The 16,787-nt window shown below is 41.4% G+C and overlaps 1 protein-coding gene across 3 annotated transcripts in view; it reads left to right on the top strand.

The window, feature by feature from the left end:
* SHISA6 (shisa family member 6) overlaps positions 1-16,787 on the top strand; it is a 432,254-nt gene that overhangs the window by 365,470 nt on the left and 49,997 nt on the right. For 2 of the 3 annotated variants that reach the window (XM_042454344.1, XM_042454343.1), the window contains one exon: positions 15,958-16,020. The exons of the other annotated variant lie outside the window; for it this stretch is intronic. In XM_042454344.1, coding sequence (XP_042310278.1) covers positions 15,958-16,020 — 63 coding nt within the window. The remainder of the gene's footprint in view (positions 1-15,957; positions 16,021-16,787) is intronic. 3 annotated transcript variants of the gene reach the window in all.

The raw sequence follows: 16,787 nt of genomic DNA, 5'->3' as shown, positions 1-16,787 counted from the left end.
TCATTGGCTGCCAATCCGCTTCCGGGCACAATACAAGGTGTTGGTTTTTACCTATAAAGCCCTAAATGGCTTGGACCCAGGGTACTTGGAGGACCGCCTCTCTCCATATAATCCGCCCCACACTCTCAAGTTGGGCGGGAAACAACTTTTGAGAGTCCCTGATACAAGATATGTGGTGTCTGCACATAGGGCTTTTTCTGCTTCGGCCCCGCAGACCTGGAACTCTCTGCCTGACAAGCTCCGCTCAGCCCCCTCCCTGGAGTCTTTCAGGAAAAATCTAAAGACTCACCTCTTTTGTCAAGCTTTCCCCCATGTTCCTTAATTCCATTCTTCTCCCCTTGTGTTGCTGTATTGTATTGGATGTAATTGGTGCTTTGGTTTTTAACTGTTTTTAACTGTGATTGAATGATGGATATTTTTATTGCTGTACTGTATTGTTTAATGTGGGGGGGGGGATTTCTTTCTATTGGAGATTGTAGTTTCGGTATGTTTTTATTACTGTTGTAAACGCTGTGATCATGGGAATAGCGGTATACAAATAAAGATTCATTCATTCATTCATACTGTTCTCCATATGGTCATTCTGGCCACATAACCACGGAATCGTCTCTAAGAATTCTGGCTCCTTCAGCTTAGTAACAGAAATGAGCACCATCCCCTACATTTGGACATGACTAGACAATCTTGTCAAGGGAAAACTTTTACCTTTTCTATTGCAAATTCAAAACAACGAATCTTGGTTGTTGCTCCCTTTGCACCCAGTCACCTTGAGAGCAGCAACCAAACAGCTGGCTGAGCAGTGACCAAGAAGCTAAGGCCTGCACAGGTGAGATGCTTCTTTGTTGCTGTTTGACTGGCTGCTCAGTCACTGCTCCCTTTGCATCCTGACATCTTCGGAGCAGCAACTGAACAGCTGGCTGAGCAGTGACCAAAAAGCCTCTCACCTGTGCCAGCTTTGTGGCAAAGGCCAGTGTGGACAAAAGGCCTCTTGGTTGCTGCTCAGGCAGTTGCTCAGTTGTTGCTCCCAGGGTGATCAGGTGCAAGGGAACAGCTCAATCCTTCATCAGGGCAGAGAAAGGCACAGCTGGTATGTGTGTGTGTGGGGGGGGGGGGGTTACAGAGGCTGCATTCTGTGGACTGGAGACTGGTGAGTGCCGGAAAGGGAGAGATTTTAATTACAGGAGCCACTCCAAGACAAAGGACTCTTTCCAGTAATCAAGCACAGACACTCCTTCCCCAGAGACATTATCTTATTATTATTATTATTATTATTGTATTTATACCCCACTCTTTAGAAATGCTCTCAGAGTGGAAGACATGTCTTTCCCACACACCTTCAAGTGTCCACTCTCCACCAAAAATTGTTTCTTCTACTACCTCTTCTTTCAGCCTGTCTGATGAAAGAAAGCAGGAGGAACAGTGCAACTCCAACCTGCAAGCCAAATCCTGGAAAAGCTCACAAAGTTTAAGCAGGGTTCCAAATGTGAAAGTTCCTTTTTGCTTCCACTTCTCCCCCACCACCATGTGCTCTAACTCCTTGCTCCAGTCTGTCCCAAAATGGTGCTGGTCTGAGCCACAGAAGCAATCTCCTGTGACCAAGACTTATGAGAGTTTCCCAATTCCCAAATTTCCAATTTCACTACTAGTGAAAAATGCCAGTAAGGAAGTGAACTCACATGGGCAGGCAAAGAGCAGGCGACACCACCACACAAAATGATCAGTGAGGCTGCCTTTGTAGTTTTAAGGGACCCTGAAAAGAGGTTTTATACAACCCTCATCACCATAGTCCTAAAGGCCGCTGGTTCTTTTTGTCTTTTCTGCACACCAATAATTTGATTGAAGACCCCCATGCCATCCCCTTTTTCCCTCACCACCCCTCTACTTCCTCCTTTCTACCTCACCACTCCCCTGGATCCTTACTGCCCACAGGGGGGCAGGGGCATACTGCCCACTTTGGGAATCACTAAAATAGACTATATAATTGGAAGCAGAAGATGGAGAAGCTCCATTCTCTCATTAGAAAAAAAGAGCAGGAGCAGATTGTAGTATAAACTGCTAATTTAAATATTAGAGTAAAGCTTAGAAAGTATATTAAGGGGCTAAACAGAATGGCATTATACATCGGCATGGGGGCAGTGAAGAGGCGTGGTGTATGCATGCTGGCCACCCCCACACCGCCCAACCACATGGCAAGAGTGTCACAGCACTCCATTGGCACACCATTTAAACACACTGCACCAAAGGAGCATCGAAAAGCCACCACCACAGCAAGGGCATCTTTTTGCCGGCACTAAAAGGAGTGGCATTTTGCTGTTCCTTATAGTGCCGGCAGGCTGCTGGATTAGGGCCATGGCGTGTAGTTGCTGCAGACCTGACCCGGCGCTGAAAGGGGCAGTGGCAGGCCACTCCAAAGGGGTGGTCTGTCTAGAGTCTAGACCCTAATTCCATTTTAGCGTCAAATGCAATCTGAAAAACACCACTGTGGAATTTAAAGACTGTGTACTGAGCAGATTGACACTAGTAAGCCTAAACCTGAAGAGTGAACCAAAACCTAGGATATTATCAGGGAAGAAATCAAGAAGACAGAATCTTCTTCTGAATTAAAAACAATCTCATTAGATGACTGGTGAAACTCTTTAGGAGAATAGTCAAGAAGCATCAGTAAAAAGTAACAAAAAAGTACATTCCTGAACACAACTGTTCAGTGATTTGTGCCCAGATAGAAAGAGAACTCTTATAATAATTAATGCAAACAAAAAGAAGACAACAGAAAAGGTAAACCGAAAGATCTATTTCACAAGATCTATGAAATTTTAAACTAAGAATAGGGATGCTATAAGTAGAGGTTTAAATTGCTGTCATAATTCATCTCATCCCTGAAGAAGGCTGAAAAAATCATCTTCATTGCACCTTGAATGACTATGAAACAGACCTCTTTCACCTGCTGTGGTTGCTGGCTGTTAAGGTAACTAATTGTACATATGAAACTCAGTAGCTAGTGTAGGATATTGACAACTGTGTTTAACTGATTATTTGGGAACATCCAGATTTTTAGAATTGTGGCTCAGCCCAAGAGGAAGAAATGATGTACAAACAGTGGCTGTACATGTTGGGCCAATTAGTTTGGCCCCAAGCCACTCATGTCATTCACCACCAACATGAGAATGAAAAGCCTTGATAGAAATGCATGTCCCAGCCATTATCAAAGGTGCATCCATTCATTTCAGTAGGGCCCGGATGAATGTATTATGAATGCACATCTGAATCTGAAATGATCTCTGTGTATGTAAAAAGCCATCTTCAAAATGTAAACCTCCATCCTCTCTTCTGCTCTAGTGAATGATCAGGTTAGATCAAACTGTCAGTCCAGAGAGAGGGAAAGTCAGATGAGTGTCTCTTTTGTGCATGTTTCTCCCATTTGCACATTAGTAACTACCTGAAAACCCTTCCTCATTTGTCAATGCAAACCATTGTTTTGTTTCTTCACCCTATGCTTACTTTGTAAACTTCATGTGATAAAAGGATGGAAAATAGCTCAGGCAAGCTGAGTGTCCAGGGAAAGCATTAGGAAAAGGAAAGTTAAATTTTGTTACAAATGCATTTCTTTTTGTGTTGTTCCTTCCATATTTTTCCCTAGCAATTTATTTCCTCTACAAAATTCCACAAAACCAATTGAAACTAACATTTGGTCTTTGGGTGCATCATTCATTTGTGGCATATTTGACAACTGCAAATATTCCAGCTTTCAGTTAAAGTTGGCTTTATTAGCAAAGACAGAGCATAAAATATACAGCTCCTTCTCTCCAGAAACTGACACTTGCTATTTTTTTTCTGTTAGAGATCAAAATACATCCATTTCATTCCAGTTTAGCTATAAAAATGAAAGGAATCACTAAGGTTGGGGGGAAGGATGCTCTAAAGAATATGGAAGGCCCGCAAGGAGTCTGGGGAGAAAAGTGCAAAGTAACCTGGTATGATGATAAGGATGATTTCTAGGGAATATTATCCTTCAGCGGAAAGTAAAATGAAGAGCCATGAGGGGCTTTTTAAAGTTTTCTTCATCAATTACCATGAGCCCACAACCTGAAATTGGGAGGCTCAGTGAGTGATTTATATTGCAAATTAGAACTGTCAGTCTCAACCTTTCAACGTTCAAATCAATACATCAGCATCTGAAAAGATCTTCTGCTGTCAAGAGTGAGGATGAAAGCTTGCCTGGCACCTTCAGATCCAGCAATATTTGTCAGAATGCTCCGATACGTGCTGCTTGATTAAAGTTCTTATGCTGTATGGCTCTGCAACACCATACTTAGCTGCGTCCTTGGTGATGCTACATGCCTGGCTCTTCCACCAGGATTTTTGTGGCTCTCAGGACTGAAGCAAGTTCCTTTCATGGTGATGGAAGTAGCACTTGACAAGGAAAGGATTTGGCATACAAAAGGACTGGACTGTGGTGACTCCTGTCAGGTTACTTAAAATGGATGCAGGAGTGGGTAAAGAAGAGTTTACTTTGTTTTTTGTAGAGAGTCAGTGTGGTGCAGTGGTTTGAACATTGGACTATGACTCTGCAGACCAGGATTCAAATGTAAACCCACTGGGGCAAATCACATTCTCTTGTCCTCAGAGGATGGCAGTGGCAAGCCCACTCTGAAGAAACTTGCCAAGAAAAATGACTTGAAGGTGCACAGCAACAAGCAATAAGCCCCAGAATTTCTTCAACACCATAAGCTGGTTGGTGAGTCATATTGGCAGAGTTAGTAGGTTTGGGGGAATGGGGGAGTTAAGAGGCTGAGGGCAAAAGTCTTGAAGCAATGACAGAAGCCTGGCTGCAAAGTAGGCCACGTGGCTGTGAGAACGGAGTACTAGCTTTTAACCATTATTTGTTCAGCATATTATTAGATGGGATATATCATTGGCGCAGGCAGTCCTGAGGCTACTCACGTGTTAGCTTCTTTCCCTCTAGAGAGAAGCATTAGTTGCTTGCACCCACATTTCTCCTCTTCTCTGCTCCCTCATAATACACTTATTATTCTCCTCTCTCAGGTAGGAACTCTGTTCCTCAGCACCTTCATCTTTATCCTTAGAAAAGCAGAATTTGATGGTCTACATCCAAGCATAAAGTAGTTTAAGATTGTGCCCATGGGATATAGCAAAAATGCCCTAGGCTTTTCTGCTTCTTTTGAAAACAAAACAAATTGAGTAGATTCAGGCAGTGTAACAAACCCTGTCTCGTATGTTACTGATTTTGCACTGTTTGCCACACTTTAAAGCAAAACCAGTCTCTGTTAATGTTGAGCAGTGACTAAATGTGAAGAAGGAAAAGGGATACAAAGAAGACGTGGAAATCATGTGGCTCTCCAAGTTTTGTTGGACTATAAATCCCAGCAATCCTAGCTAGCATAGCCAATTGTGAAGGATGCTTGGAGTTGCAGTGTATCATCTTGAGTGACACATGATTCCCACCTGTACTAAGTCATAACTAAATGGCAAAAAGAAATAAATATTAATACAGTGGGCCTTTGTTATCCATTGAGGTTTGGTTCCAGGCCCCCCGTGGATACCAAAATCCGTGGATGGTCAAGTCCCATTAAATACAGTGGCATAACAAAATGATGTCCCTTATATAAAAATGACAAAATCAAGATTTGCTATTTAGAATTTATTCTTTTTTAAAATATTTTAAAGCTGTAGATGCTTGAATCTGTGGATAAAGAATCCGTGGATCCAGAGGGCTGACTGTATATGCCAGGGCTATTGTCAGTACCACAGAAAGATGAGTGATAAAGAGGAAAGTGATTTATTGTTCCATGTAATGCAAATTGTTGGATTGTTTTATATCAGTCCCTTTGGGCAGCAGATATAGTCTTCTACTGTAAACCCACAACAGCTCTTTGAAAGCCACAGAGCAAGTCTGCCTACTTGCTGGAGGTTTTACTTTGGAAGTGACTTGTAAGGATGGTAGAACACATTGTGCTCTGCACATCTTAGCACTCTGAGTGGAGCTGCATCAGGCAGTTCAATGATGGTATCACTTGCCCCATTCCTCTAACTTCTTTGATACCATTCTTCACTATCTCCTCCAGCTGCACCCAAGGAACTCTTATTATCGCTAGAGAGCCAAGAGCCTTGTTAATCTTTTGTTTCCTTAATGGAGTTCCCCAGAAGACAGATGTGAGCCTGGCACATCATTTGTAGGACTGCACAACAACCATCTCTTTCTCTGGCCAGCTTCAAGCCAGCATGCATCCATTAGTAAAATTATCTCATTAAATCTGAGAAGAGGCAGAAGGACCCGCCACCAGCTTTGGTTTTTTTTAAAACATACTTTATCGCTATTAGCACTTTTTGCTATTAGTACTGTTGAAGATAGCCTGGAAGAGTGCTGCAGAGAGGTCAGCAATGGAACAAGAATGCAGAGAGAGTAGCAGTGTGGGAATAGCTGGAAGTTTGATTAATTAAAAGAATGCCTTTTCAAAAGAGACACTTCAAACAACCACAGTTCCCTGAGCTAGATTAGGGAGAGGTCAGAATGGATGGCCTTGAAGATACTGCCTGAGTATGGAAATAAATGTTAATCCCCCAATCCCACCATTTCCATTAACATAACAGGATTCTAATTGTGCTTTGTCCATTTGAAAATTATACTTTTATATTTTTCTTAAAATACTCTGAAAGGAATTAAAGTCAGTTGTATCGCAAGCACATTTATAAAGAGTGCATGTATGCAGCAGCCAGCAGTTCTGATGAAGAAGTAAAGACCCCAGTGGTTAAAGAAACAACCTAAAGCTTTATTGTAAGAAATCCATTGAAGATAGGAAAGCTCTCTAAAGGTGCTAACCTAAAACAGAACTCTTAGTAGTAGTAAGAAAAAAGGGGGTACGAACAAGAAGTGGAAAGTTCTCTTGGCATATCAGTATACATCTTGGAAATAGGGAATAGGTGCTAAGAGATAAGCAGAGATTGGGTCTCAATGCTGCTCCTTTTAAGGCATCTTTAACTCTTTGAGTGCTGAGCATTGGTTGGACTTCTAACATATATAAGGTTGCTATGAAACACTGGTAAGTCAGGGTTTAAGAAAACAGTTCATATTATTATAATTATTATTTGGATCTTAATATGCTATAGAATAGAACTTCTCAAGAGAACTCCATTCTTGACATCTGCCAGATCTCGCCTTCACAAGAATTAACCTGTATTGTAGATATGGGTATAGATGTGCAATAAAAGAGTCATAATGGTATAGTGGTTTGGGTTTTAGACTAGGACTCAGGCAGAGCAAGGTTAGAATCCTGTCTTGGCCATGGAAGCCTACTGCATGACCTTGAGCAAGTCACACACTCTCAGCCTCAGATGGCAATGGCAACCCCCCTCTGAACAAATCATGCCAAGAAATCTCCATGACACGTTTAGCTTAGGGTCATTTTAAGTAACAAACAGCTTGAAGGTATACAACAACAATAACAGATACAACCAACAACAAAAAAATGAAAGGAAAACATTATGAATTAATCAAAGTGACCATCCAAACAAATCAAATCATTTAATTCTCCAATAAATTGCATATAAATTACCGTTAAAGAGATTTTCATTTTTACATGTCCCATCTATCTTAAACTTCTGTTCTTCATCAGCAAGGAGTAGCAGGGCAAAACGGTTTTCTGTTGGAACTGCAAACTTGGAAGAATTTTGATTGATGCTAAATGGCAAGAAATATTGGTCCAATTTAATTTGCTTAGAATTTGGTCATAACAGTTCCTTGTCTGTGTCAGCTCTTGGCTCTTTTGAGATACTTGATCTTGCTTATAGATATGTGTTTGTTCTGCTTCTTATATTCATGATATGATCTTACTTACAATAGTTCCTTTTCCCCAATGGCCAGTTGTCATTAACTGCTATATCATATTCAATATCAGGCCATGCCTTGCTCTATCTGTAAGATTGTTATGGTATCATAAGGAGAAATTGGGGTTGGGGGGAGGACATTTCACCAAATTCCTCCAGGGGAAAAGATATTCATAATAATTTTTTTTGGGAGGGGGGAGTATATGAGTGCCACCAATAGAATTTGGGGTAGCTGGGTTTCTTTTTCCTAAAAAATTGCTAAGCCCTTGGCACAGAGTACTAATTTGTATCCTACAAGTGGCCCAAGACCTAGCATTATTCCCAGATTTGGGGAGATTGCAGCCACTGCCTCAAAATAATTATGATAGATGCTGTGCAAGGCAAATTCTGCATAGAGTCCTTTTGGCAGGCAGGTTTGGAAGAAAAAATAAAGAAATGAAGAAAATATTTTTCTAGAAAAAATATCCTCTGAGAAATTTCAACTCTGTTCTAAAAGTAAGCCTTTGTCGTTGTCCAAAAAGAACAGTGCAGGTAGGGATGCCATATCCCGGTGGCCGCCGGGAAAATCCCGCTCCCCTGCATGCGCGCGCCTGCTCCACTCCCCTGCATGTGTGCACGCGCGCGAGCCTGAGGGGGAGGGGGAGCAGAAGGAGGAAAGGTGAGTCAGTGGCCATTAGGTCTGCCTTGGGTTTTTTGGGTTTTTTAATTAATTTTTAAAAATATAAAATACTTATTTTATTTTATTAATTTTATTATTGCTTGTTTTATATTTTATTTCATTAATTTTAATTATTTCTTGTTTTTATTTTATTAATTTTTATTATTGCTTTTTTCATTATTTTTATTATTAAATATATACACCCTGTCTTGTTTTTTATTTATTTTTTCATTATTTTTATTATTAAATATATACACCCCTGTCTTGATTTTTATTGATTTTTTGATTATTTTTATTATTAAATATATAAATATGGCCAGAAAGGGAAGTCCATTTCTGCCATCTGTCTCGGAATAATGCCAAAATGTCCTCCATTTTGATCATGCCTTAGAAACATGCATTTAGATTAACATTTTTTAAAAATCATCAAAAAATTTTGCGTGTCCTCCATTTTTATAGAAACGTGTCCTACATTTGAAAATGTTGTCCTACATTTGTCCCGGTTTGGAGGTCCTGGCTTATGGCAACCCTAAGTGCAGGGATTGATACTATGTGTTTTTCATAGACAGCTTCACTAAATGTTGTGCGGTATATCAATAAAGCAGTTTACATGATGGCACATAACTAGCCAGAGATGAGGTGCAGAACTATGTGGGACATGTGACATATTCAACAACCATTTTGGCCACCACAGAATCAGCTAAAATGGAGAGGAAAAGATGTTAGTCTTTCTCTTATTGTTATTATTTTATGCAAAAAAATGTAAGACTATCACTGATCCCATTTAGTTGCCCAATGTGTCTTAAACTCAGTGCATCAGATAGAATCATAGAATCATAGAGTTGGAAGAGACCGCACGGGCCATCCAGTCCAACCCCCTGCCATGCAGGAAATCACAATCAAAGCATCACCGACAGATGGCCATCCAGCCTCTGTTTGAAGACGTTTAAGGAAGGAGACTCCACTACACTCCGAGGGAGTTTGTTCCACTGTCAAACAGCCCTTACTGTCAGGAAATTCCTCCTAATGTTGAGGTGGAATCTTTTTTCCTGTAGTTTGCATCCACTGTTCCACGTTCTAATCTATGGAGCAGCAGAAAACAAGCTTGCTCCATCCTCAACATGACATCCCTTCAAATATTTAAACAGGGCTATCATATCACATCTTAACCTTCTCTTCTCCAGGCTAAACATCCCCAGCTCCCTGAGTCGTTCCTCATAGGGCATGGTTTCCAGACCCTTCACCATTTTAGTCGCCCTCCTTTGGACACGCTCCAGTTTCTCAATGTCCTTTTTTAATTGTGGTGCCCTGAACTGGACACAATATTCCAGGTGGGGCCTGACCAGAGCAGAATATAGTGGCACTATTACTTCCTTTGATCTAGACACTATACTTCTGTTGATGCAGCCTAAAATCGCATTGGCCTTGTTAGCTGCCACATCGCACTGTTGACTCATGTTCAACTTATAGTCTACTTGGACTCCTAGATCCCTTTCACACGGAGTCTTGTTCAGCCAGGTGTCCCCCATCCTATATCTGTGCATTTCATTTTTCCATCCTAAGTGCATCTTTGTGGCTAAGCAATGAATTATGAAAGGTTTAATGTGGCCTTTTACTCCAAGGATGTAGGAATGTTCCTTTTTTTTCTTTTCTTTTTTAGAACAGCACAGTTCCATAAAACATACAGGCTGCTTTGGTCATAGCTCCAAAGGGTACAGTTTTGATATGGCAGTCCTAGACACAATCTTTTGACACAGACATATCATTTGCACAGCCAGGCAAGTTATAACAACTAATAGTTTAATACACCTGTTCTGAGAACCTGTTAATATGTTTCAAGAGGATACATGAGTGGCTCAAACAAGCACGGGAAGTGAGACTTTTAGATCTTTCTCACTGAAAGACCTGTGAATACCAGAGGTCATCACACTGGAGGAAACTATGACCTACATATCTCATGTTCCATCAGAAATGGAAGGACAAATCACTCACCTTTCATATGTTCCTGTTTTGTTGAACATATGACCCCACTCTTAGACTCAAAGTGAATGTTGTCTTTCACACATCCTGTTTTCTCACAATTTGAGAAACTCAAGTGGTACTTTTTTAAAAAAGTAGTTTAGATCTAACTGGTACCACGGCCAGCAGGGTAATTTTGATCTTAAGGGAATCTCAGCCTATTTGTTCCTTAACAGGTAGAGGAAGCACTGCAGGGGAAAATAGCAGACTACTGGGATGCATACTTTGCTTATCTGAACAGTGGATTCTTAGTGCTGAATATTTTTAAACTCTATCTTCTTTACCTTTTCTCAGTGACTTTATACATAAGTGTACATATATTTAGTCAGCATCTGTCTCAAAGATAACATCTGAAATGTGCTAAGGTATCTGGCTCACCAGCATAGAAATATTTCCCCTTGGGCAATTTAATCCTGTCTTGAGCCAAGAAGTTGGTGTATTAAAAGTAGAGCGTGAGGCTCTGCAGTCAGATAATACAATCAATGGCAGTCGTTCAGCCCCAGTGAGTACACTTGCTTAGCTACAGCTCCTGTGCAAACTTATGCAGATACAAGATAAGACATAATAGCAGCAGCTACCATCCCCATACCTTCTCTTGTATTTCAAGTAAGAAATACCAGTACCTCTTTGTGAGAATGCCACATGCAATCCTTCTATATTATTTTACGTTTACATTTTACATGAGAGTTGGACAAAATGTTTGGAGAGCCAAAGGATCTCTAGCTAAAGTGATACACATAGAAGATTTGTCATTATTTTCTTGATCTGTAAATATCTGTAGAGGGAGGATTGCAGCGCACACAGGAAAAAGGATTAGAGCTCTCTCAAACAAATCCTCATCTGTGGTTCCTGATCCAAATTAGGACTCCCCACAGCCATGGACCTTGGAATGGTGGCTGGTGGGTGCAAATTGCCTGCCTCCCAAGGCCTAGGCTAGTGGGATGATCTCATACTGAAATGATCTGGCAAAGCTGGACTACCAAAATTCTTAGGTAGTTTAGCATCTTCAGGATTATCCATCAGTAGAGTACTGAATGATCAACACTCAGAAATATAGTCAGCAGTCATCATTGAGCCTACCCAAGGATAACAAGGGTTCCTACAATCTATCCTGTGCATGCTTACTTGGTAACAAGCTACAGTACATGGAACACATGAAGGGGACTTCTAAGTACATACTGTGCCTGTAAGAATCATCCTGTTTAAGGATGTTTCAAAGATAATGGATGGGAAAAGTCATCTGAACTCCCCTTGGAAGTACCTACAAGTACATAGATGAAATTAATGACAACCTGCGTACTAAGGTTGAGCCCCTCACTCACCTTAAAAATAGCTCCAGGGTCCCTACCTCCACCTGCTTTTAAGAGAAGAAAATTACATTGGGTGTTACAAACATCTGTCCCATATGTAACATGTAGTTTTGTCTAGATCACCTGGTCAGTATCAGTGATCTGTTCTCTTTCATCATCTGTGCCCCAACTGTAATACCCTAGTTTGTATAAAAGGGATGGATGTGTAGTTTGTGGCCTAAATTCTCGAGTGGATGAACCAGAGCAATATAACTTACATAATTGTTGACTTACCAAGTACCTATAAAAGCAGTGGGTCTGCTCTCCTTGGGAACTGATTTCCCTGACTATCAGTTTTCTGGAGTAGGAGGGACCAGCTGTGGCCTTGCAAATGGTGAATTGTTGGGGGAGCTAGAATTCAGCGGGGTCCTAGCCAACAATGCCAATGGCAAGAGACCATGAGTGTTGCAGTCCAGAATAATCTGGAAGACTACATTAGCACACCCCTTCCCTAAGAGAATTGTGCCTGATGTCCTATAAACAATGCACATATTGGCTTGAAGGAGCTACAGTTGGGGGAAAAACTTTTCCCAGCTGAGGCAAATGAAAGCTGGATATTGCGGTTCCCTCTGCTGGAAAGCTGGTGGAAAGACGTGAGCACTATGGGGAAAGGTTCATCCTAAATGAATGGTTTTCCTTATTCTTCTTTGCCTGTGTTTAAATCATGGTCAGGATCCTGTTCAGTGCTAGCAGGACATAAAATTCCATAGGTGTCATGTGAAAAGCCAAGAAGTACATGTCAAGGAAAAAGCAACATGGGTTATACAGTAAGTGAAATAAAACATGTATGTGAGAGTCAGGGTGACTCAGCAGAAGCCAATTGAGAACCACACAGGTGTAAATGGTAATAGAATTAAGAAGTCCTAAATGCCAAGGACAAGAAATGTAAAGTGGATAATTGGACACACCTGACAATTGTTAAGTGGTCAAGGCTGAGATGATGAAATCATTAATTGTAGGATGAACCAAGAGAACCAATGGGAATGGTGTACACGCCTACTGGGTGGAAACGGACAACAGTGGGTGGTACCATGCATTGACTATAATAATGACTATGCATCCCAATGTATTGTGTGGGTTGTAGAGTGGGTAGTAGTAGTGGATAGTGAGGAGTAGAGTATTGTTGTGTTGGATACTTTTGGAGCTGTATATAGTAGAATAAAGTAGATCTTTTATATAAGACTACTGAGTTGTCTGGTGTCTTGGGTGAAGCTACAAGAACCAGCTGGATCCTCAAGAAGAAGGGTGAAGACTTCTGTGGAAACAAGAGTGAGAAGGCTTGGAGAGTTTGTCAGGGTCTTCAGCCTATTCTCTATAACTCTGCTAAGCTATAACCACTGGCCAAAACTGGTCAGCGTGGTGCACAACCAGGTGGTGAGTTCAAGCCAGAGGTGAAGAGCTACAACTCCCATCATCCCTGACAGTACAGAATGGCAGCATTAATGGTAGTGAATTCCCCAATAGCTGTCTGATGTTGCCTGGGGGCAAAGCTGTGCCTGACAGCAACCAGCCTTTGGTTCATTGTTCTGTGGACAAAGGGGAACATCTTATGTAAGAGAACATTGTACATCTCCTTGTGCACACATGTACAAACATAGACACTAGCATGACATACAATTTGTGGACCAGATCATTAAACAGAAAGTCTGTGAACATCTAGAAGGCAATGCCATAATCACAAAAAGTCAACATGGGTTTCAGAGAAACAAGTAATGCCAGACAAATCTGATCTCTTTCTTTGATAAAATTACCAGCTTGGTAGATGAAGGGAATGCTGTGGATATATCTTGATTTCAGTAAGGCCTTTGACAAGGTTTCCCATGACATTCTTGCAAACAAGCTTGTAAAATGTGGGCTAAACAAAGTAACCGTTAAATGGATCTGTAATTGGTTGACCGGCCGAACCCAAAGGGTGCTCAACAACGGCTCTTTTTCAGCCTGGAGAGAAGTGACCAGTGGGGTCCCACAGGGCTCTGTCCTGGGCCCAGTGTTATTCAACATATTTATCAATGACCTGGATGACAGAATTGGGAGCATACCTATCAAATTTGCAGATGACACCAAATTAGGAGGAATAGCTAATGCTCCAGAGGACAGGATCAACATTCAAAATGATCTGAATAGACTAGAAAGCTGGGCCAAAGCTAACAAAATGAAATTTAACACAGAGAAATGTAAGGTACTGCACTTAGGGCAGAAAAATGAAATGCAGAGATATAGGATGGGGGACACCTGGCTGAATGAAACTACATGTGAAAGGGATCTGGGAGTCCAAGTAGACCACAAGTTGAACATGAGTCAACAGTGTGATGCGGCAGCTAACAAGGCCAATGCAATTTTAGGCTGCATCAATAAAAGTATAGTGTCTAGATCAAGGGAAGTAATAGTGCCACTGTATTCTGCTCTGGTCAGGCCCCACCTGGAATATTGTGTCCAGTTCTGGGCACCACAATTCAAAAAGGACATTGAGAAACTGGAGCGTGTCCAGAGGAGGGCGACTAAAATGGTGAAGGGTCTGGAAACCTTGCCCTATGAGGAACGACTCAGGGAGCTGGGGATGTTTAGCCTGGAGAAGAGAAGGTTAAGAGGTGATATGATAGCCCTGTTTAAATATTTGAAAGGATGTCATATTGAGGAGGGAGCAAGCTTGTTTTCTGCTGCTCCAGAGAACAGGACCCAAAACAATGGATGCAAGCTCCAGGAAAAGAGATTCCACCTCAACATTAGGAAGAACTTCCTGACAGTAAGGGCTGTTCGTCAGTGGAACACACTCCCTCAGAGTGTAGTGGAGTCTCCTTCCTTGGAGTTCTTTAAGCAGAGGCTAGATGGCCATCTGCTGGGGATGCTTTGATTTGGATTTCCTGCATGGCAGGGGGTTGGACTGGATGGCCCGTGCGGTCTCTTCCAACTCTATGATTCTATGATTCTATAACTTGAAGCTATGCTGTCCATGCCATGACTCCACATTAAAAAAAAATGCTCCATGTGATGGCCACAACTTCAAGGCTGCAATTTTCAACAAAGATGGAAGGAGATAAACACTCACTCACCCCTTCTGTTTCCCTTTGTGGCTGCTACCTGCATTTTATAGCAGCAGGGGCAGCAGGAATCCTCTTGGTAGTTTCCAGGTAGCATCTGCCCAGATTAGCAGATCACTGCTACGGCGTCCACCACTGCTGCAACCTCATACAGGAAAGTATGTGTGCCCACACACCAACATTTACCATCACACCTCCAGAAAACTGCTGAATTTTACTGGGATGAATGGTATTACAAAATGCAAAGGGAGTGTTGGCTCACCACACAGTAGGCCATTTTGATGCAGCAACCCACCATACACATCACATAGTTTGTATACCCAGAATGACAGAAAGAGAGAGGCACACAAGGCTACACAAAGTACCTAGTGAGCCACCACTCATCAAACATTTGTCACAGGTAGCCACTGAACAGAAAGCAGCTTTTTGGGGTGCTCATACTATGTCCATCACTGGGACTTCATCCCTAAGAATAACTGGTAATCGAAATTATAACATGTATTCCTATAGATGCACATATGTTGGGCACTCACCCAGTGAAGAAATAAAAAGCCTGCTGCTGACTGATCCTTGACTGTATGTGCCTGGGCTAACTCCACCCTCCATGTAGCATGACACACAGGGGACCCATCCTCCCATAGAGATCCACACACATAGTGGAGAGGGCCAGACTCATATAATAATATTAATTGTGCTTATTAATGTCTGTTCTGTGAGTTATAGAAGCCCAAGACAAGCTTCTCAGTGACAGGCTGGTTGCCAAATTGTATGTCATGGTTTGCCTTTGCTTTGCATTAGCTTCTTACTTTGCTGAATATCCATTTTCAGGCCTCAGCGCAACGGGTGTTGTTATTCATTAACATGTTTCTCCAGCGATTGAAATTTTAAGAGAGCAACATGAAAGACACTTCAGCTTTGTTAAGCATTTTCTTCTCCTTAATCATGCTGAGGTTTCCCATGAATAATGTGCGCTGTAATTATTACCTGCAGGCCTGTAGCACCTTGGTGAGCAGTTCCTAAAAGAGAATTTTTCTTTTTCATTGAATTTCAGATGACCAAGAACAAAATTATAACCACCTGATACTATGCACTGCAAACCAGACACCTTCACATGGTAAGAAAATAAACAAATGAAGATCAAAGTTACTGATGTTGTAACTTTCCTCTTTCTTCCAGTAATCCTTTTACTGGTACAAACTCAAACCAATATCAATAGAATACTTCATGGAATTATTCTTGCAGAAGAAATATGTATTCTATTGATGAATTTGTGTGTCTGGTCATATTGCAAGCAATGGGCTATCTTAAACGTGGCCCATTCTTCATATGCAGCAAACAGGATTGTTCCACGTTTTCTTCTGTCCAGAATCTATGGCTGTCTCTCTCAGCTGTTATTATAGACTGGCTTGCTTTGTAGTGTCTTCCTGGTCATCAAAAGATGCACAACAAGAGGAGAATCTGTTTGCCTAGATAGGACACTTGTTTGTCTTAAAACCATATAATCCACACATCAGTGCTCTGTTGATGCTTCAGTGCTTATCCATCACTTGAATTATCTGACTTGATTTACAGCTTTTGCCAAGATACAATCAACAAGTTCAAAGCCCACAGCCAGCTGCTAAGGTTACACAGCCTGGAGGTGTACAGATAGCTGATCTCGGCATGTTCCCCTCATGCTGTCGCTAATCTGTACACAGATACACACCAATAATATGGGCAGAGATGGAACACAAAGTCTGTTTTCTGGTCCATGTCTGTTTCTCATGTATCCACCCAATTTATCAGTTAATTCAATTTAGAACAAAACATACTTTACATTTATTCTTTTATGCAACTTTTCCTAGCATGCATCTTCTGTATGAAATATTCCCTCCTACTGTA

The sequence above is a fragment of the Sceloporus undulatus genome, chromosome 2, assembly GCF_019175285.1.
Source record: "Sceloporus undulatus isolate JIND9_A2432 ecotype Alabama chromosome 2, SceUnd_v1.1, whole genome shotgun sequence".
NCBI lineage: Eukaryota > Metazoa > Chordata > Lepidosauria > Squamata > Phrynosomatidae > Sceloporus > Sceloporus undulatus.
This window is presented reverse-complemented; position numbering and strand designations above follow the sequence as displayed.